At 54.8% G+C, this 21037-nt stretch overlaps 2 protein-coding genes across 2 annotated transcripts in view; one reads left to right on the forward strand and one right to left on the reverse strand.

Moving 5' to 3' along the window:
- The window catches only part of LOC104852835 (chymotrypsin-like elastase family member 2A), a 13039-nt gene extending 5734 nt beyond the window's left edge, over nt 1–7305 (forward strand). Inside the window, exons 6-10 of the mRNA XM_033767953.1 lie at nt 133–269; nt 1768–1913; nt 2536–2688; nt 6923–6986; nt 7112–7305. Of these exons, the coding sequence (XP_033623844.1) occupies nt 133–269; nt 1768–1913; nt 2536–2688; nt 6923–6986; nt 7112–7305 (694 nt within the window). The remainder of the gene's footprint in view (nt 1–132; nt 270–1767; nt 1914–2535; nt 2689–6922; nt 6987–7111) is intronic.
- Casp9 (caspase 9) lies at nt 6602–21031 on the reverse strand. The gene is made up of 9 exons (XM_033767320.1): nt 20924–21031; nt 18768–19137; nt 13642–13676; nt 12867–13043; nt 12369–12458; nt 10994–11141; nt 9442–9621; nt 8773–8882; nt 6602–7488 (listed from the first exon to the last, which is right to left on the reverse strand). The coding sequence occupies exons 1-9, from the start codon at nt 20939–20941 to the stop codon at nt 7396–7398; spliced, it is 1221 nt and encodes a 406-aa protein (XP_033623211.1). The 5' UTR covers nt 20942–21031; the 3' UTR covers nt 6602–7395.
- Between the last annotated feature and the right edge of the window lie 6 nt (nt 21032–21037).

The following is a 21037-nucleotide window of genomic DNA, read 5'->3' on the forward strand; positions in this document are numbered from 1 at the left end:
CCCGAGAGGCTCTGCCGCCCTGCCCACGGGGACAGCCTGGAGGCGGTGCACCTGGAGGTGCCAGGGGCCTCGGAGCCCTGCCGGGCGGGAGCGGCGACCCCTCCTCACAACTCTGCCTCTTTCCTGATGCAGGTACGACATCGCCTTGATCAAGCTGGCTGAACCCGTCACCCTGAGCTACAAAATCCAGCTGGCCTGCCTGCCACCCGCCGGCACCATCCTGCCCAGCAATTACCCCTGCTACGTCACCGGCTGGGGCCGGCTACAGAGTGAGTGTCAGCCAGGTGCCCTGAGGCCCGGCAGAGAAGGGAGAAGGTGTCACACGCGTCGCCGGGGGGTTAAAACTGACCGTCCCGGCACGTGTGACATCAGTGTGACTCAGGCCAGCATTTGCTCTGTGGCCTCAGGTTTCTGGGGCCCCGTCAACATCCCCAGAGCCACATCAGACCCCCTGCGCCAGCGCTCTCCCACTGAGGCCTGGGAACTCTGAAGAGCTACTGGCTGAGTAGCTTCTCACAGGTGCCCAAGGGTCAAACTCCAATAGTATAAGCCACCAAGGACAAGGAGAGCACCTACCCTTCCCTCGGATTAGCTTCTCACAGGTGCCCAAGGGTCAAACTCCAATAGTATAAGCCACCAAGGACAAGGAGAGCACCTACCCTTCCCTCGTAAAATCACCGGAGGTCTGGAAGGCTCTAGGGAAGTTCAAGCACCCAGCAGAGGCCAGGAAGGTGGAGGAGGAATCTCATGCTCACTGGACAGCGTCTCGACCACGTGTGTCTACCCAGAACACACCGGGGCAGAGCCTACCTCACTGCAGACGTGCAGGGCCAGGGAGGGTCCAGACGCTTGGCCTTTAGTCCCATTCCTGTCAGTCACATGGAACCTTGGACAAGTCACTGCAGAGCCTCAGATTCCTCACCTGCAAAGTGCAAACGGTTGTGAAGACCGAAAGAAGTGATACGCGTGAAAAATGCTCCATTTATAGGCAAATGTTACCTGAGTGTTAGTTATGTATTAATTACGGTGGTCTTAGGCAAGACATTTGACTTCTCCTGTTCTCAGTGTCCCGTCCGCCAAGCAGGAACAAACATGTCTGTGAGGAAGGGGGCGCGTCAGCGGAGCCTCGGGAAGTGCAAAACTAGTACCAGTCTTCCCTGCTGCCATTAGTTCTAGTGGTGACCCGAGTAGACGCGAGGCTGACGGTGGCGTTGGGCCATTACAAAAGCTCCCCTCACCGCACTAGAATATTTTACCCAACTAGAGGGCTCCAGATGCCAGCAGCCTCACTGTCATATCTCAGGTAGGTGACAGAAGCCCGTATACATCTCCAAAAGGCAAATTCATTACAACGATTTAAAAGGCTCAAGTGAAGGGCAGAGAGACAGCCAGGCATCAGAACCAGGCTAGAACCAGGGAGTAGAAGCCTGTAAGAAACTCAGGAAACCCTCCACAGGATTTCTTTTCTTGTGGGTTTTCTTCATGGCAAACAGATGGCTGCTACCTCCAGCTGCTCTCTTAGGATCTTAGTCTCCACCCCAAACTCCCAGGAAAGGAGCCAATCACCCTTGAGCCAATCACCAATGGCCACAACACTAACCAATCGAACGTAAGGACACAGTAAGGACGAAAATGGCTACTCCTATAGCAACCGTTTGGTTGGAAGATATTAGTAAGGACCAATCAGAAAACCCAGAAGATGTCCCTATTTCCTTTCACCAGGAGACCCAGTTGTCCCTCTAATGCTTTCCCCCTGGTCTCGTTCAGCCAATGGGGCGACTCCCGACATCCTGCAACAAGGCCTGTTGCTGGTCGTGGACTATGCCACGTGCTCCAGCGATAGCTGGTGGGGCGGCTCCGTGAAGACCAGAATGGTCTGTGCTGGGGGTGACGGTGTGACCTCCAGCTGCAACGTGAGTATGAAAGATGGGAAGCTTTCTACAGGAGGATGAGACTGGGGTGGAGAACACCCAGGGGCCCTAGCATCCACCCTCCCGGCTCCTGGATGTTTCAGAACCGGCCTTGGGGCTCGTAGTGTCCAGAAGTAATGTTTCGAGATTCTCCTGGCAGTGCTCACCCTGGCTCACTGCTGAGAAGTCCTCCCCTGGGTCTCATCAACGAGTCTCATTTCCGACATGCCTCTTTCCTGTGCAAGAAGGGACCCAGGGGAGGTGTTCTCTAAGTCAGGGTCTCTAAGTTAGGGCCTTCTGTTAATTGTTGAGTTAACCCGATGGATGGCCCCTGAAAGTCGCTGTCAGAGAACCCTTCCCGGAGACGGCCCCTTTACCAGAATGAACTGTTACCCCGTGGACTCAGGACGAGTTGGAAGGGGCTCCTCGGGCCTTAGGTCAACGGTGCCCCTCTATTCCGCCCACAAAGGCCACCAGGCAGCACCCGGTCACAGGAGGAGGTAGCGGGTGGCAGCCGAGAGCTGTGACCACGGGGCTGACTTCAGAGGACAGAGGGCGAAAGTGTTGAGATCCGGGTTCCTGGGGCAGCCCTTGCCTCCCCACCACCTCCCACCCGACTTCCCAGGGGGACTCTGGAGGGCCGCTGAGCTGCCAGGTGGATGACGGCAGGTGGCAAGTACACGGCGTAGTCAGCTTCGGATCCAGTCTCGGCTGCAACTACTACCGCAAGCCGTCCGTCTTCACCCGGGTGTCCAGCTTCGTGGACTGGATCGATGAGGTGAGAACCGGACCAGCCCGAGCTTCCCGAGCTTCGTGGGTCCCGCCCTCACCACCTCACAAGGCCCGTGCTTCTGGGAGCCTGGAACCTTTTCTTCCACCGAGGCGCCCCCAGAGGCGCCCAGTGTTTTGTCTCCCTTGCCTCCCCACCTCCTCTTCCCCCTTCCTTCCTTCCTTCTTTCTTTCAAGTAGTTTTGAGGATTGAACCCAGAGCCTTCACACTGAGCTACATACTCAGCCATTTTGGATTTCATGAAAGAATCTTGCTAAATTGCCCTCGCTGGTCTGAAACATGTCAACCTCCTGGGGCCGCCAAGCAGCTGGCGTAGCAGACATGCACCAACACACCCGGCCTGGGGACACGTTTTTAACGTCCTCCCCCACGTACACTGCCACCACTGCAGTTCGCTCTCCTGTACAATGAGACCTGAACCAAAGCGGGTCACCTCGACACCGTCAGGAGCCACAGCAGGTGACGTGGCGGTGGTGGTGTCGGAGCACGCCAAGTAAGGTACACTGGCACCTGATTTCATCATGTGAAGTTTAATTTGAAAGAGCTGTCACGCTGAGTTAGACTGCCACCATTACAAAACCAAGGGTGAAACCGCAGCCACAACTGGGGGGACACAGGAGGAAAGCCACGCGTGGGAGGTAGCAGTGGCCTGACTGCCCCCCGCGGCTCCCGCGTCCACACGTCTGTCTGCTGGCTCTGCTTCGCCGACAAGTGGCCACGGGAGGCTCCAAAGAGTTTGAGAAGAATGAAAAATCAAGAAAGACGGGCAAATTATGGGGATTTTGTTGTTTTGTTTTCTCTTATTTTGGCGGGGAAAAACCATGACTCGAGGGGCAAAGGGAATCCAAGCCCAGCTTTGGAGACAGAAAGCATCTCCGAGCAGCCTTGCAAAGGGACAGAGACGTTGAAGGCTTTTGCACGATCAAATCCTGAAACCCTTTTCCAGCCCCAGCTGCTGCAGGAGTCACTGTGCAGCTGGGCCTGGAAACACCTTCAGGACACAAAGCAGGGACCAGGGACAGTTGTCCTGATGTGTTGTCCCAGTCTCAGTGGTTGCCAGCCACAGACCCAGGAGAACAGAGCAGGCCAGATGGCAGGAGCATCGGCGGGGAGAGCAAACCTTGCTTGTCAGCTGGGCAGAAGCCTTGCATTCACAGGACAGCAGCCAGAGCGGCACAGATGCCCACTGACGGGTTCCAGGAGTGGCAGAGCCAGCAGCCCACTGTCCCCTGCTCAAGGCTGCCCCCATAGCTGCAGAGGGGCTGGTGGATCCTTGCAGTGGCCCCAGCCCAGAGACACACCATGTGCACCTGAGTCGCACACAGCTGCAGCCCTGGGTGGAAGGGGGCCGGGAGCACCCGCCCGCATCAACCTAGACAGGTACACAAGGCCAGGACCCTGCTAGCAAAAAGGCATAGGCAAAGGCTGGGGATTTAGCTCAGTGGTGCCACCGCCTGCCTCGCAAGCATAATGTCCTGAGTTCAATCCCCGGTACCGCAAAAAAAAAATACATATTTTTAAAAGCACAGGCAGGGGGGACACAGGTGGCCTAGGGCTTTTGTGCCTTCGACACATTTCACTGAATGGCCTCTCATGGGCCTTTGGTAGTATCTAGCTTATTTGTTTTTCCAGATAGTAATATGTTTCTTTATAAAAGTATTAAGGACAGGAGTGTATCAAATAAAAAGTACAAATGCCCCTCATTTCCTACCTCCACTTCCGGCAGAGGAAAACACTGGTAACAGTCCCACAAGTGGTCTTCCGGGGTTTATGTGCATATAACAAAGACTGATGCACACACACACACACACACACACACACACATACGCACATGCTTTTTCCTTTCTTTATTCATTTATTTATTTTTAGTACAGCAGATTGAACCGAAGACCTTTGCACTGAGCTACATCCCCAGCCCTCTTTTGAATTTTTATTTTGAGACAGGGTCATGCCGAGTTTTCCCGTTGGGACTCAAACTTGTAACCCTCCTGCCTCAGCCTCCCAGAGTGCTGGGATTACAGGCTTGTGCCACTGCGCCTGTCAACAGACACTGTCTCTAACCAGAAAAGGGTCCTGCTCCTCCACTGAGGACTTACACACATTTTGGTTAGCAATACACAGAATCAGGTCACTCTTTTAAATAGCTAAATACTGTTCCACAGTGAGAACATAATGGGATTTCATTCTTACGTGGCCACACTAGACACCCTTGGACTTTCTTGCATGCTACTCTGAGGATTTGCACAGTGGAGATCCAGCAGCCTCCCTGGCTGATGGAGTTCACATAGCAGAATGTTTAGGGGCTGGGGAAGGAACGCAGAGAAACAGCATGTGCTTAGCATGTGAGAGGCCGCGGGTTCGCTCCCCAGCACCAGAAAACAATGTTTAACGGGTACTGTCCAACAGCTGTGAAAGCCAGTTACACTGCCAAGTGTGGTAGTGCACACCTGTAACGCCAGCACTCTGCCGTCCGAGTCAAGAGCATCACAAATACGAGCCCAGCCTGGGGAAACTTAGTGGTTTAGCAAGACCCTGTCTTAAAATAAACAATAGGAAAGGGCTGGGGATAAAGCTCAGTGCAAAAGCCTTGGCTCAACCTGCATTTGAAAAGAAAAAGAAAAGAAAAAACTGCAAGGAGTGGTGGTGCACGCCTGTAATCCCAGCACTTGAAAGGCTGAGGCAGGAGGATCACCAGGCTTTTGAGAGCAGCCTGGGCTACACAGTGAGTTCAAGTCTAGCTTCGACGACACAGTGAGAGATCCTGTCTCAAACAACAAAACAGTCTGCCATGGCCAGTATTTCTTCGCCTAAAGCAGCAGTTTCATTTGAGAAACAAATGAAATTTACAACCACGCCTACCCATCCAGATCCAGCCTGTCACTCAGGGTTTCCCAAGGCCCGAGCTGAAGTCTTGCAGGTGGGGACCCTTCTCCAACCAGCCGGCAGGTCTGGGGAACGCTGGGACCTCGACCCCTCCCACTCACGACCAGAAGAAGCCTCAAGCAGGACCTCCTGCCTGAGACTACCTGTGACTCACATAGAGACCGAGTCTGCGAAGGGCCAGGCCGGCTCTGCTCTCGGGTTAAACTGCTCGCTTCCTGGTGTGTCCACAGGTGATCGCAAAATACTAACCAGAGAAGCCTCAGGACTGTCAGACCCGGGACGTGACAGGAGGAAAATGATAATAAAGCGACAGCTGCAGAAATCACACCCTGGTCAGTCTTATTAGCAAATGTCCATCCCAACCTCCAGGTCCTGGGAACAAGAGAGGGCCTCGGGGTCAGGCCGCTCTGCACAAGCTCAGCTCTTCCACGCTGCACTCTGGGGCCTGGGGCCCTTGGCAAGAGATGGGGCTCTGGACAGGAGGCCCAGAATCCAGCCAGGTGCCCCCATGGGGTGCCTGTGCTCCCCTGGACAGGACACTTAACCTCTGTGGGCCCAGGGGATCCACCTCAGTCACTACCTGGGCTGGGGTGGGGATCAAGTGAAATTAGGCCTGGAGAAATGGGTTTGTTCCTTTATCATTTTGTTTGGTGGTTCTGGGGACTGAACCCAGGCAAGTGCTTTACCACCGAACCACACCCTAGCCAGGGATGCCAAACTTCAGAGATGAGTGCCCAACGCAACGTAATACCCACCTATCACAGAGCGCCAACACTGCGACTAAACCTGAACAGTAAGGTTGTGGTTCAGAAAAACAACTCAAATGTCGACACCTTTTATCTTTTTGGTTTTTTTTTTTTCTTTTGGTATCAGGGATCGAACTCGGGTCCTTGTACTTGCAAGGCAGGCGGTGGAACCACTGAGCCAGATCCCCAGCCTGACACCTTTTATTGTAAAAGAAAACCAAATAACATGCACGCCACAGGTTTGCCACCACTGCTGCAGGAAGTATTTTACTTTGAGACCGGGTCTTGCTAAGTTACCCAGGCTATCTTGGAACTGTGATCCCTCCTGCCTCAGCTTTCAGGGTAGCTAGGACGACAGGCGGGCACTACCACCTGGGTCTGGGGAAATGTTTTGAAAATAGCAAGTGTCTCCTTCGTGGGAAAGAACAGGCCCAGAGCAAAGTGAGGACGGACAGCGGCGAGGGAGTCCATGTTCGCCCGTGACCGAAGGGATGTTACCCACTCCTGAAACGTCACCTGGGATCCCCAGGCCCACATGCCGAGGCTCCAGGAGCCTAAGCTCTTTGATCTGAAAGACACTGCTGTGTCCATAGCCCCGAACCCCTGTGGGTCTGCGCTTCCCCGCGACTCGGCTGGCAATGCCTGAAGACGTCTCTGGTCAGCACCATCCAGGGTCGGGGTGCTACTGGCACAGGCGGGTGGAGGCCAGGGAGGGCACGAAGCATCCTATGACGCCCAGGCCGAGCCCAGGATCGAGGGTCACCTGGCCCCCAAGGCTGCAGTGCAGGGTGAGGAGCTCAGCTCTAGAGGGGAGGGTGTGATAGCCAGGTTCGGCCCAGCCAGCTCGGAGAGGCCCCGCGGAGCCCACAGCTCTCCGCTCCTCTTCCTCCACGACTGGGCGCTGCTCTTCGACCTAGGCGCTCCTGACACCGGTCCGCCATGGGGAGGACGCGACTGCCAGCTTCCAACGCCTTGACGCGGAGGGACGTGGCTGCAACCACCTCCGGGCCTGCTGCAGCACACAGCGTGTGGGGTGAGTGGTAAGGCAGCGTGGGCAGCCCTGACCTCATTCGGTTTTAAAGAAAAGTTTTTTCCGAAGGAAATTAAAGCAACCAGGAATCTGTTTATAAATCCCTTTCTCGGACACGGCATTAGCAACCTGCAAAAACACAACCACAGGAAGTCAATGAGGTCAGGACTCTCCAGTGAATCCAGAGCTCAAGAGAGCTGGTGTGTCGACTAAAGGGCCCATGAAGATCAGCTCTACCTGCAGGTTCCTCGAGTCGGTTACAGAGCTAAGGAACACAAAATCCCAAAATGGGATCCCAGCGCTCAGAAGGCTAAACCAGGAGCATTGCCTCGAGTCTGAGGCCAGCCTGGATTACACAGCGAGACTACATCTCAAAAACCCAGAATAATAACAAAAAACACAAAAATCAAAATGTCAAGACTTAAAAGTTCACCAAGTTTCACCCACACTGAGAGGTTTCCACGAAGAAAGTCTGAGAGAAGAGACGCGGATCTGGACCAGGAGCCAAATGCAAGGTTTGTCCCGAGCTATCCTCCACCCCTGCCCTGCCGCGCCCCGATGTCCTCTGAGGGTCACAGGCCTGGGGCGCGGCGCCTGAGTCTCCTGCGTTGCCTGTCTCCCGTCCTGGGCTCTGGTGAGCAATGCTCAAGCCAGAAGGTCCCTCTGGAGCAAGGCACGGCCCCAGGCCTCACAGCCCCTCCAGGTATAGAGCACAGGGCCCAGCAGGAGGGACCCACCTGCATCCCTTGGCAGGGGGCTCTGATTGGCTGTTCACAGAGTGGGGCGGGGCCTCTCCCAGGAAGCTTCAGGGTCCAGAGCAAAAGACCACAGGTTCGTGGGTGGGGCCGGGCTCAGCCAGCCTTTAGGACGCCATGGTCTGACTTCTGAGCTGTTCCATCCCGGCACTGAGGACAGCCAGAAGGCACATCCTAGGGCTGGGGATTTGGCTCAGTCGTGCAGCCGCCTGCCTTGCAAGCACAAGGACCTGAGTTCGATCCCCGGTACAAAAGAACAAAACAAAAACAGAAGGCACATCCTAGAAGGCAGAACAATGTGGCCCTTTTGGAAAAAAGAAAACTGTCACCACGGAGAGTCACAGCCCTCATTAAGAGAAGCCAAAGAGCCCACCAAGCCAGGGGCGGTGCCACACCCTGTATTCCCAGCACTCTGGGAAGCGGAGTCGGGGATCACAAGTTCAAACCCAGCCTGAGCAACTAAGTGACGCAGCCAGACCTTACAAGGTAAAAAGGTGGTGCAAAGGCCCTGGGTCCAGTCCCCAGCTTGCCACAGCCCCCACGGCTCAGCACCAGACAGGGCCGGACACCATCACGCCCTGGGTGTCACCCTCTGCTTGCCCTGCAGTCACACTGGGCCACCCGCAGCCCCCCAGCCCAGGGAAGAAGGCGCCCTCACCCTCAGCAGCAGGTACTGCAGGTCTTCAGAGCGTGCCCAGCGCTCCAAGACGCCGTCCAGGGTCTCGATGTACCAGGAGCCGCGCGAGGTGTCCCTCCAGGAGACAAAACCTTCGGGAGAAGCAAGCCCCAAACTTGTGGGGAGCCGGCCCCTTGGCGAACACGAGTGGTCCAGCCACATCCAGACCATGACTCATTCACACATGGTCCTGGGTTCCACCCCAACACCACATACACCCGGGAGTGGCCACATACTGCACTCCTGTGACCACCCCTGACGCCAGCTGGCTCCCGCTTTTCCAGCAAGGAAACCCAGGCCCCCACAAATCATGGGACTCACTTGGGCGGCAAAGACAGAAGAGAAGCATGGTGCTGCTTCTGTCCTGTGCCAGGCGCTGAGTCGGGCACCCACAACACCCTGAGGTGCAGTTACTTTGCCCATCTTAAAGGCGAGGAGACTGAGGCAGGGCTGGAGGGGGCGGAGGCACACAAGGCAAAAGACGGGCTTAAACTGTGCCCTCAGTGCCTCAACCGCCGGACCTGACCTGGGGTCAGAGAGGTGCAGTCAATGCTCAGGGTCCCACGGGCGCCACCGCGGGGCAGAACCAGCCCTGAACAGCACAGCAGCCTCCAGGGCCCACGGGACACACTGGCTGCAGGATGTGCTCACCTGGGAAGGTGGAGTAGGACACGAGGATGTCACTGGGTGTGGGCAAACTCGACAGGGCATCAGTCTGGTCCCCGGGCCTCGGGCCTGCCTGGAACGGGACGGCATCTGACTCGGGGCTGCTGCCAGGGGCCTCGTCATCAGGGGAAGAGAGGGCCACTTCAAACCCAACGTCTTTCTGCTCTGTGGGAAAGCAGAAACCAGCACCATGTCACTGAGACACATTAGTGCTCCTCTGACAAAGAAAAGTTCTTCTCAAACTTATAAAACCTCAGAGAAAGGAGCACTTCCACGATTAGACTTCCAGAACTGGTAGCCAAATCAACCTCTTTTCTTTATAAAGCAACCAGCCTCGGCTGTTTTGTGACAGCAACAGAAAAGTGATTAATGCATAAGGATGATGAACACCATAAGGATGATGGAAGGAGATCAGGATGAGCAGAGGAGCTACCTGTAAAAAAAGGCACAACAGAATGAGAGGGGTGTGGGAAAGGGGCGTGGTGAACCCAACAGGGATGCCAGCTGCAGCTCCATTCACATCAGCCTCCCTCTGCACACCTAGGCTGGGGGTTCATGTTGTATGTGTGGCTTTGTTCTTAGAGGGCTTCGTTAACTCCAAACTCCCTGGAAGGCGAAACACTCTCCCCCATAAGAATAATTCCCAGTGGGCAGAGTGTGTTCCCCTGCCTGTAACACACCCAAGTCCTGCAGCACTGAGCTTTCCTTCTGCCTTCTTGGCATGATCGCTGAAATTCTGAAGGAGGTCACCCCAGACTGCCAAGGAAAATGAATCCTTAAATTTAGATTTTAGTGGTGTTTAGAATTAGGACCTCAGGAAGTCATCAGGATTAGGTGAGGCTGTGAGGGTGGCATTAGTGACTTTAGACAGAGGGGAAAGCCTGGCATGGCGATGTGTGAGGACATTGCCAGCTCCTCAGGAGGCTGAAGTAGGAGGATCTCTTGAGCGCAGGAGTTTAAAGTCAGGCAAGTGAGACCCTATGGGACCGGTGATGGCGATGATGGAGGGGGACAGGAGAGAGGTCACGGAAGAAGAGGAGGTGGAAGACGAAGCGGAAGAGGAAGATGAAAACCACAGCAACAGCGCACAGACCCAAGCTGGCGCACCTCCTCGTCTCCCCAGGACGCCCTCCGCCACCGCTGAGGTGCAGCACAGGGCCCCACCAGAGGCTGGCACCGTGCCCCCGACTGCCCAGGATTCAGGACTGTGCACAACTAAGCCTCCGGTCTTCACCCATCACCCAGTGTGTGGCCCTCGGTTATGGCACCCGACAGCGGACTAAGACACAAGGCCTGGAGCAAAACCGTAAATAATCCAAATAACACTTAAAACTTTCCCCAATTCACCAACGCTTGGGCTCTGGGGAATTCCACTAATTAAATTCGGCCTCCCTTTGTCTAGATCGGTGGAAAGAGATCCCATCCAGATGACGGAGGTCGGAGAATCCGACAATGGAGACAACAGAAATGGGTACCAGAAGCAGGCGCGCGGCTCCTGCCCCGCCAGCCACACCCACAGGGACTGAGGCCTGCTCACCCCCACCGCAGGCCTGGATGAAGAAGAGCTTGGGCTTCCCTCCCAGGCTGGGGCAGCTGGTCCCACTGAAGATGTTCACGATTCTCTCGACAGACACAGGACACCCGTCCGTGCCGTAGACGGCTCCCGGGAACTGCAGGTGGCTGGCCTAGGGAACCAAGAGCCAAGACACAGGTAGGAATCAGGGCCTGCACAGCGGCCTCCGGGGGTCCAGGCTCACAGGGTCAGAGCAGGCCGGCTGTGGGAGGACACGGTCCACACCGGCCGCAAGGGTAACGAAGCCCCACGCCTGACAGTGCCCGCGGGGCCAGAGGGCGGCCCCCGGACGAGCAGCACCCACACCCACCAGGGGCTTGGAAGAAATGCAGAGGCCGAAGCACCTGGACCCCGAACCAGAACTGTGGTCCTCTGGGCATCTCTGCCACAACTAAATGCTGAGAGCCGCTGCTGTAGCCCAAGCTCCTTGCTCAGGAGTCCCATGGGGGCCTGGTCACAGTGCAGACTCTGAAAGCACAGCTGTGCAACGGGGGCCTGAGGGGTGCACTTGTCACAGGCTCCCAGGAGATGCCCTGCGCCACGCTGGGAGGCTCGGACGGCAGCCCCTGCCGGCGGCAGGCCAGAGCTGCTCCGTGAAGACACTGGACCAGTCAAGCCAGACCTTAGGGTTTCACGAGAAGCGAAAGAAATTTGCCAATTTTAAGAACACTCAGAAGCCAGGCCTTGAGGCGCAACCTGTAATCCCAGCTTTCCGGGAGGCTGGGGCAGCGGGATCAAGAGTTCGAGCCCAGCCTGAGCAACTTAGTGACCCCTGCCTCAGAATAAAAAATAAAAAAGAGCCAGAGATGTAGCTCAGTGTGAAGGTCCTGCTTGCAATCCCTAATAATGAAAATAATAATAATAATAATAATAATAATAATAATAATAAAATAAAAACACCATCAAGCACATAGAGGACCTTGGGGCCACCAGCTTGTGACTGCACATCAGTCCAGCCCATGAGGAAACCAAGGTCCAGGTAGGAGTAAGGGGCTGGCCACCGATGAGCCAGCACATGAGCGGTCCCTGGGTCCTGAGGCCCACCCAGCAGCCAAGGGCCTTGCAAGGTGGGGCAGGACAGAGGCTGGGAACAAAACCCAGACGCAGTTTTGGGAAGAGACCTCCGCGCTACCAGATGGCTCCTCTCAGGACTCTGTCCCACCTAGGAAGGTACTTCCAATGCCTCAGAGGACCAGGTGACCCTGGGAAACAGCGGGGGTTGGGCAAAGCTCCACAGCTCTCTCCCAGGAAGCCACGGGCCCTACAGACGTAGGAAGGAATGGTTTCAGCCTCTGTCCCATGCTGCCAAGGAGCAAGGCCAGGAGGGAGAGGCTCCTACCTGACATCCGTGAGAGAGGATGACCACCACGCAGCAGTCCAGAGCGTGGTGGTCCTGCCGCGCCAGCTCCACCAAAGCCTGGACCATTTTCTACAGGAAGGGAAGACCACAGCTGAGCTGGAGGCACAGGTGGGTCCACTGCCCCCACACCTGACTCCCGTTCCTTGCTGAAGGCCTGGGCAGGCACTGTCTCCACATCCAGGGACCAAGACTGAAGTCACAATCACCATTCTCAGGGAAAAGGTGCTGTGCTTAGAGACTTTTCACGTAATCCCCGTAACAGCCAATGCGGAGGATTATTCTTGCTTTCTAGACCGGGAAACTGAGGCACAGGAGGTCACTGGCAGGCAGATGCTTGAGCTGTAACCACAGAGACACATGGCCTCCTGTGGTTCTAGAGATGTAAGGGCTCATCTGGGGAATCGGCTTGCTTTCGGGGTCCCGCCCAGGACACCGCCCCACCCAGCCCATCCCCGTGTCCCCAGACAGTGGCCGCACCTCGGCAGTCAGGTCACACCTGACCTCCACCTGGAAATGCAGCTGGGAGAAGCGGCGCTGCATTTTCACACAGTCGAGGTTGGAGCCGGTGCGAGCGCCGAGCCCTGATGCCGGGCAGAAGTTCACGTTGTTGATGATGACACAGTGGCCGCAAGGGTCCGCGCTCAGGACGTACGCCTGGCCAGGCACGGGGACCAGCGTGAGCCCAGGACGACCCCTGCTTCCCACACAGCGGTGGCCCAGGACCTGAGCTCTGCCCTCCCTCTGCGGAGCGGCGGGGTCCCTACCCAGCAGGCCAGGGCTGAGAAGCCGGCTCCCAGCTGGGGCTCAGGATGGGGGACAGCCGCAAGCCACCTGCCCCGACCACCTCAAACGCAGGGGCTCTTGCCTGGGGCTCCTATCGCAGCTAGGCCCCGGCACTTCCCACCCACAACAGCCCGTTCTTGTCACTGTTTATCTGTAGGTCCCTTTGCCCGACTTCTCCGGTCCTAACCGCCCGGCACACAGTCAATATGGCGTAGTGACAGCGGCAGGGATTTGGTGCTGATCCCCACCCTCGTGAGCCGGGTGCCCCAAGTGACGGAAAGAGAAGTGCAGGCTCTGGCCACCTGCTTCAGCAAGCACTGGGCCTGGGTCAGGGGGCTGTGCAGGGTGAGACCAAAAGCTCACTCTCCAGCGGGGCCAGGGGCCCAGGCTCTGGGCACAGCTGCAGGGAAGGGCCTGGGGAAGGACAGGCACAGGCCACACCACTGGCCCCTCCTGACCAAGAGCTCACCAAACGTGCGTTTCTCTTCAGCATCTCCGGGGCACCTAGAGAGACAGAGAGGGAGATGTGAACGTCAGGGTCCACCAGGAAAAGGCCCACGGACCTTGTGGGGACGGCCCTGCAAACACAGGGACTCGGGGACCTCGGGCACTGCTGCTGGGAGAGACAACCAGCTCAACCCTGCTGAGAACTGGCGACAAGTCTCACACAAAGCCAACACACCTACTCCCTGACCTCTCCCTGGTTCAAATCCACAAGGAGGGAACAGAACAGGCCTGGCTGTGAACGTCACTGGGGTCCTCAGTCATAAAAGCCCCACACCAGAATCAACCACCAGCAAGTTCATGGACACAAAAGTACAGGCCTCAGCAGCGGGGAACAAAGCCTCAGGGGAACACAGGTACTGAGGACACAACGCCCCAGGCAGAAGCAGAAACATGACACTGTGTGAAAGCAAGCCAGGCAGAGTATGCGCCGAGAAAGGCCGGGTCAAAAGGGCAGGGAGGCCCAGGCAGCAGAGATTCCTATCTGTGGGGTCCATGGAGCCCAGCACACAGTAGTAACCCCGGAAACAGGAGAAGATACCATTTTCCTTACACATCAAAATCACTTTTATTTCAGTTAGCAAGAATCAACTGTGAGGACCAAGTTTCCAGGTCACGGTGGGCTCCATGCCCCTTACCCAGAATAGAGTAAATGCAAAAGTTTCTTTCTGAAAAATTCCATTCCAGGTGGCAGTTTCTCTGTGCTTTGACAATTGCAGTTCCTCTTTTAGGGCACCTCCACCCTGCTTCTATTCCTCTTTAAGATGAGCTTCTTTTTATGTAATTCAATGAATACAGGAATAAGTCATAGCTGATATAGGAATTAATTTAGCTATAGCTAATATAGAAATTAATCAGTTAATAGAAAAGCTTCTTTTTGTATGATCTAATGAATATAGGAATTAATTATAGTGGATATAGATAGTTATATATCTTAGTTAGCAAAAGTCAGAAAAGAGGAATTAATTGTCTAATGGAGGCCTTAGGTAACTTTCCAACACGTACCCTCCCAGCACCCCATAATAAATTTGCAAATGTAAGCATTAGGTCATGTTCCAACGTGCCCTCCCGATGCCCCTTGATGATAAGGCAAAACCAAAAATAGCAACAGAAAAATCCTATATAAACTTGGTTCGAAGTTGGATCTGGGATCTCAGTCTGATGCCGCTGTGACGGTGACACCTGAGGTCCAGGCTCGAGCTTGCAATAAACTCCTCTTGCAATTGCATCAGACCTGACTCCTTGGGGGTCTTCGAGGACTTCGCGACTTGGGCACAACACAACCAACCGCCAGCCGACAAGTTCAGGAGATCCATTTCCCCCTTTCTAAACAAGGAGAACAGGGCACTGCCCACAACCAAGTAGGCCTGGGCCCTGCTGAGGCCTGGGCTCTATGCCAACTTCAAAGCCACACCAGAAAAGAAGGCACATCCTGATTTTTAAATTAGAAATGCTTTACTTCACTCAAACACTCCTGCGAGTCTACCAACCCAGTACTAAGCATATCTGCTCATTTCTAAAATTCTGCTATACCCCAAAAATACCACCATTTATCCACTGCTGAGGAACTCACTCTTCTATCAGCACCAATGATCCACAAAACAAAACGGGTGCTCTAGAGTGGCCACAGGCTGCAGGGATGTGTGGAGGAAACAGATCTACAGGGGCCACAAAAGAAAGAGGCAGGAGAGGCATTCGGCAGAGGGCACACACTCACACACACTGGGGCATCACAGCTAAAAGTGAAAAAGTTCATTCCATTCTGAAGGAACAGGCGTTTTCCCTGCAGTGGATACAGGCAAAGACACTCTCTCCGGTGGACCCGGTGCCTCGTGCCCCCGAAGCTCTGTGCTCAACTTCTTCATAGCCGTAACCACAACCCTAACTGAAGACCTACTTTGAAGCCGGCTGTGGTGGCACACACCTGTAATCCCAGCACTCGCGAGGCTGAGGCAGGAGGATTGCTCTGAGTTCGAGGGCAGCCTGGGCTACATAGTGAGTTCCAACTACATAGTGAGACCCTGTTTCAAAAAAACAAATAAATAAATAAATAATAAATAAAATAAAACACTAGGGATACAGCTCTAGGCAAAGACATTAAACCCCCAAAAAAAAAAAAAAAAAAAAAAAAAAAAGCCCTGAGTAGGCACAAAGCTAATCTCTGCCCCTCCATGTGAAGGTAAGGACTGCACGTCCTGTGCAGATGCTGCGTTCCCAGCAGGTACTTGGCAAATATTTGAGTAACTAAGGAGAAAATGGCACAAACATAGAGGCCAGAAAGAGAACGAGCCATTAGTTCTTTAACGCAGCTGACGGAGTGAATCTGGACCTTAGGGCTCCAGAGCTCAAACCCCAACCGAGCTGCTGACCAGCGGTGTGACAGTGTGTATACTGCTCAGATCCTCTGGGCCTCTGTTCTTCCCTTCTCTATTGTGGGACAACAGGAGCAACTACCAATCTCACAGGGCTGTGGTGAGGCTTCCACTGATGACTCCAAGCCAGGCGTGGTGGTGCACGCCTGGAATCCCAGTGCTTGGGAGGCTGAGGCAGGAGGATCTTCATGAGTCTGAGGCCACCTAAACTACATAACGAGACCCTGTCTCAAAAAAAGAAAAAATGATGACTACACGTGCCACCCAGAAGACAGTACCTCTCACACAGCTGAGAACTCAGTAAAGCTGAGCGTGCTCATTTCAGTTACCCAGGAGCCAGATCCCTCATTACTGTGGACGGCGGGCCTCCGCTATACAAGCGCTCAGCCAAAGAGATGCCTCCAACCCTACCTACCCTGCTCTGGGTATCACAGGATATTTCGGGGAGAAGCACGCCTGCTTCTGTGCACTGGGTACCCACTTACTCCCTTCAGCTGTAATAACCAAATATCTCTCTAAATGTCCCAGAGTGGGGAGAAGAGGCTGAGAAGCACTGGTCTATTTCCACCTTGGAGCTTCTCACCCAGATCTTGCCACACTTACACAACTACACACTTACAACTACTCATACAACTCCTGCATGGTCCCCATGAACCTGCCTTGGGAATATGTCCAAACAGAACTCAGAGGCTGCAAGCCAGCACCTAAAGGGACACCTGTCAGTCTGTCTGTGAGGCCAGAGCGAGGCTCTGGTCCCAGCTCTGCACGGGAACTCCCTCCATGACTGTCGCTGTCAGACTCCAGCCTCAAGAAACAGGAAAAAGGGCCAGGGATTCAAGTCCAGTGGTTCCACCACCTGCCTCGCAAGCACAAGGACCTCAGTTCGATTCCCGTACCAAAAAAAAAAAGAAACAGGAAATAAAATGCCTTACAAAGGAACAGGAAGCTTCAAGGCCAGACAGCTGGTCATAAACCACTGAAATTCACGGAACACATAAGAACAGATGAACTTATATTCTGCCTCCTTTCCAGCAGGATAACAGTGCCTATGGACAATCCCAGAAGTGGGCTTCTCCCTACTGCCTCAGATCTTCATCACGTTTGTTTTTCTGTTTTAACAAGTTATCCAAAATCACTTATTCAGAACAGATACTGTTTTTTACATCATAGGAAAATATCTTGATATTCATCATCGGCCAGAGTGTGGGAAAATGATCGCTTCACTCACGGCTAGTGCAATTAGTTTTTGTCTGGTACCAGGGAACAAACTCAGCTCCTTGAGCCTGCCAGGCAGGTGGCGGAACCACTGAGCTGCATCCCCGGCCCTGTAACATGTTTTTGAAATTCAAGTTGGAAGCATCTGTCAGAAGAGAACAGTGGCCCACTAACCCACAGTTCCGCCTGGAGAAACGTCCCCCAGTCAGAGATGCACCTCAAAGGTCACAGGAAAGCAGCACAGATGGCCACCAGTGAAGCACAGGAGGGCAACACAAGGACGAGACAGCCCGCAGCTGTGTCCACCTCTCGCTCCCTCCATCCTTGAGGAAATTCGCTTTCCAGTCTGTGGCTTCTTCTGCTCCACAGAAAAACGGGAACATTCAGAGTTCAGAAGATTCAATTAGATGCCTTATGCAAACACTCTGAAGAGTGCCCAGCAGACAGTACATACTCGGTAACTTTTTTTTTGGCGGTACCGGGGATCAAACTCAGGACCTTGCACTTGCCAGGCAGTGCGGTGCCACTGAGCTACATCCCCGGCCTAGTACCCAGCAATTTTAACCACTGTTGCTAGTGTGCAAGGCTCTACAAGGCAAATAGGAAACAGGAAGCACAGCACTGGATCTCCATCTGCTGCGTGGAAACACAGCCCTAACTGAAATCAACCCAAGCAGCAGATTGGTTAAACACACTATAGGACAGAAGCCACTCCTACCACCTAGCAAAGACAAAGAAGGAACTGTTATGTGCCCAACAGTATGACCGAATTCCACAGATGTAGGATGGGTGAAAGGAGCCAAGAGAGTTTACACCCCAGGATTTCATTCATATTGAGATGCAAGGACAAGCCAAAGGGACGGTGGCACAGAGACTGCGACGGTGATGTCTCAGCTGGGGAGTGGACACACTTGGAAGAGGAGAGCTTCCTGGCTCTTGGAATGTTCTGTGTGGCGGTGATCTGAGTGATGGCGACCCGTGTGTGTGCACGCATGTGCCAGGTAAGAACGATCTGCACCCTAGGGACTCGGATACATTTCATACTTTACCGGATGAAGCCTGTGCTCTTGGATAAATTACTGTACAACACTGACAAGGCTGAGTCTAATAATACTGCCTTGCGGGGCTGCTGTGATGGAAGGAGGTAAGGTACGCGCTGCACAGAGAGATGATAGATAGATAGATAGATAGATAGATAGATAGATAGATAGATAGATGATAGATATGGTGAACTCCCAGAAAACAGAGGCCTCCCCCTGGTTGCCAGCCATGGACTAGTCCAAGTGAAACACTGATGGGAAACAGGGGTACCCAAAACAGACTTCAGCACCTGCTTTTCAAGGACAGGTTGCCGAAATCATTTAGGAACATCCCACCCGTCCTCCGTGAATACTCACAGTAAGACAACACCATAGTTCAACACTGCATCTCAGCCCAGCCAGCTGTGCCACGGTCCCTCCCCAGCGACCCCTCACCACCCACCAAGCACTCTTGCAATACTCACGGACATCACTGAGTCCTCCAGAACCAATGCCCGCTGGTCTGGGAGCTTCTGGTCCGAGATCCTCTGCCCTGAGCTGAGCTGGGCCCAGCACCACCGGGGACAGATTTCCTGGGGCCGGGTGCGAGGGATTCAGCTTCTCTGGTTTGCGCCCCGTCGGTCCCACCACCACAGGCTCGAGGTCCAGGGGTCTGACGATGGCCTCTGGATCCTTCTTTGTCGCTTGCCAACTTGTTTGCAAGAACAAAGCCAGTGTGTCCTGGCCCGTGTCCTCCAAGCAGGAGATGAACAAGGGAAGGGCCCGCCTCCCTCGGGTCTCGAGATCCGTGATCAGCTGCCGGGCCTGGTCCCGCCGAGACCCAGAGCCCGCCCGCTGTTGGGACACAAAGGCCAGACACTCTTCAGCCAGGTACTTTCACATGGCTTCCATCTTGTCCCCCACCCCCCATGGAGATGAGTCTGGTCAGCCCAGCACCCCGGCAGAAACTGAGGCTGCAGGTGCACTGGGCGTGCGACCCCTGTAATCTTTGCATCCGCTGGGCCTGACGCTGTGCTGAGTGCTGAAAACACAGCAACACACAGGGCGACCCTCGGGGGTCAACTTCTAGTGGGAGTGCAGACAGACCAGTCAGTAAGAACACAGCAAGGAGACAGGCGCAGGAGGGAGAGCCCATGAGGCTGGAGGGCACAGGACCCCCCAACTCAGCCCTGTGGGTCAGGAAAGGATGGCTCAGGAGAGACAAGGAAGTGAATCATGAATTCAGACCTGTAAGAGGAAGAAGGCGGAGGTGAGGGTCAGCCCTTTGCTTGGCCAGGCCACGAAATTCAGCCTGAAATCTACAAGGAGCTACTGAAGAGTTCAAGGGAGAAAGACAGGGTGCCATCTGCCTTTCAGAAAAACCATTCTAGGGCGCGGGATTTAGGTGAGCGGCACTGCGCCTGCCCGACAAGTGCAAGGTCCTGAGTTCAATCCCTGGTACCAGAAAGCAAAAAACACTCTGGGGTTAGGGTGAACAGTGGGAAGGGGTGAGCTACCAGCAGGCCAGGAGGTGGCAGACGGTGCAGCTGAACTGGAAATAGAACAGAAGGAGACAGATGTGCAGGACGTGGGTCCCAACTGTGAAGATGGAGGAAAGTGGAAGTCGACAGACAGGTGTCAAGATGACAGGGCTGCTCGCTACAGGAGCAGGAGGTTGAGCCTGGTTCTCGGCTGCTCAGCCTTAGACTCGGCCCCAGATAACTCCCGGGAGCGCGGTACCCAACAGCACCTGTCAGTAATCTCAGCTACTCAGCAGGCTGAGGTAGGAGGACAAGCAAGGCCAACGAAGATAATGTGGCAAGATCCTGTCTCAAAACAAAAATAAAACAGACCGGGGGGTGGCTCAGTGGGAGGTCCCACCACACCGTTCCTAGCATTTTAAGTGCAGGAATTTGACAGGGAAATCAAGATTTCCAGTCTTTCTTTAAAAGTGTGAAAGATACAGGGAGAGTGGGCCAGCGCGCTGGTGTGACTACACTGCGGCAGCGGACTGGGGCAGGGCAGAAGCTGCCCCCTCTAGCGCCCGCGCACGGGGGCTCCAGGGCAGTGGGCTTGCAGTGCCTGGGGATATGGCCTCAATGCACCTCCACGGCGGGCGCTCCTAGACACCCACTGTCTCACTTCCACCTTCAGACAGCCCTACTGTCGCCCATTTCACAGTCCAGGAATCTGAGGCTTAAAAAAGAGTAAAGGACCTGCCGAAGGACCCAGTACCAGGCAGTCTGACTGCAAAGTGGGTGCTTTGAGTCTCTACGCTAGAAAATGAAAACACACACGCCTACTTCCTCCCAGACAACACAGGTACTAACAGGGCTCGCTGACGGTGCAGGACGCGAAATCGCTCTAACAAACAATCAACAAAGAGGTATGTGAGATTCTTTGGTTCCCCTGGAGACTTGGGGGGCTGGACACAGGAAGGGAAAACGGGATTCCCGCCCCACGGTTCTCCAAAGGGGGTGGGGACCGGATGCGGCGGGGAAGAGGTGGGCGGGGCCAGGCTCTGAAGTCAGGCCGCGACTTCTGCATCCCTCCCCGCACAGCCCCGACGTCCCCACCAGCGCCCTGGAAGCCCGCGCGGCCGAGAAGCGGGAACACAGGCTGAGCGGAGTCCGGGGGATACCTGGATGTCCTCGATCATGTCCGGGGTGAAGAGCTCGCGATTCAGCAGGGCGTCCCACAGCGGGGCCACCTGCAGGTCACCCACCAGGCGCACGCGACACCGCCGGAGGAGCTG

Source organism: Fukomys damarensis, unplaced genomic scaffold (genome assembly GCF_012274545.1).
Source record: "Fukomys damarensis isolate Sample0158 unplaced genomic scaffold, DMR_v1.0_HiC HiC_scaffold_23, whole genome shotgun sequence".
In the NCBI taxonomy this organism is placed as follows: Eukaryota; Metazoa; Chordata; class Mammalia; order Rodentia; family Bathyergidae; genus Fukomys; species Fukomys damarensis.

Bases quoted from the DNA above. Each gene is read 5' to 3' on its own strand.
- Casp9 (XM_033767320.1), bottom strand. The intron at 13,044-13,641 runs GTGAGCTCTTGG...GTGCCTGGCCAG, and splicing joins TGAAGAGAAACGCACGTTTG to GCGTACGTCCTGAGCGCGGA. The intron at 8,883-9,441 runs GTGAGCACATCC...CTTCTCCCGAAG, and splicing joins GTCCTACTCCACCTTCCCAG to GTTTTGTCTCCTGGAGGGAC.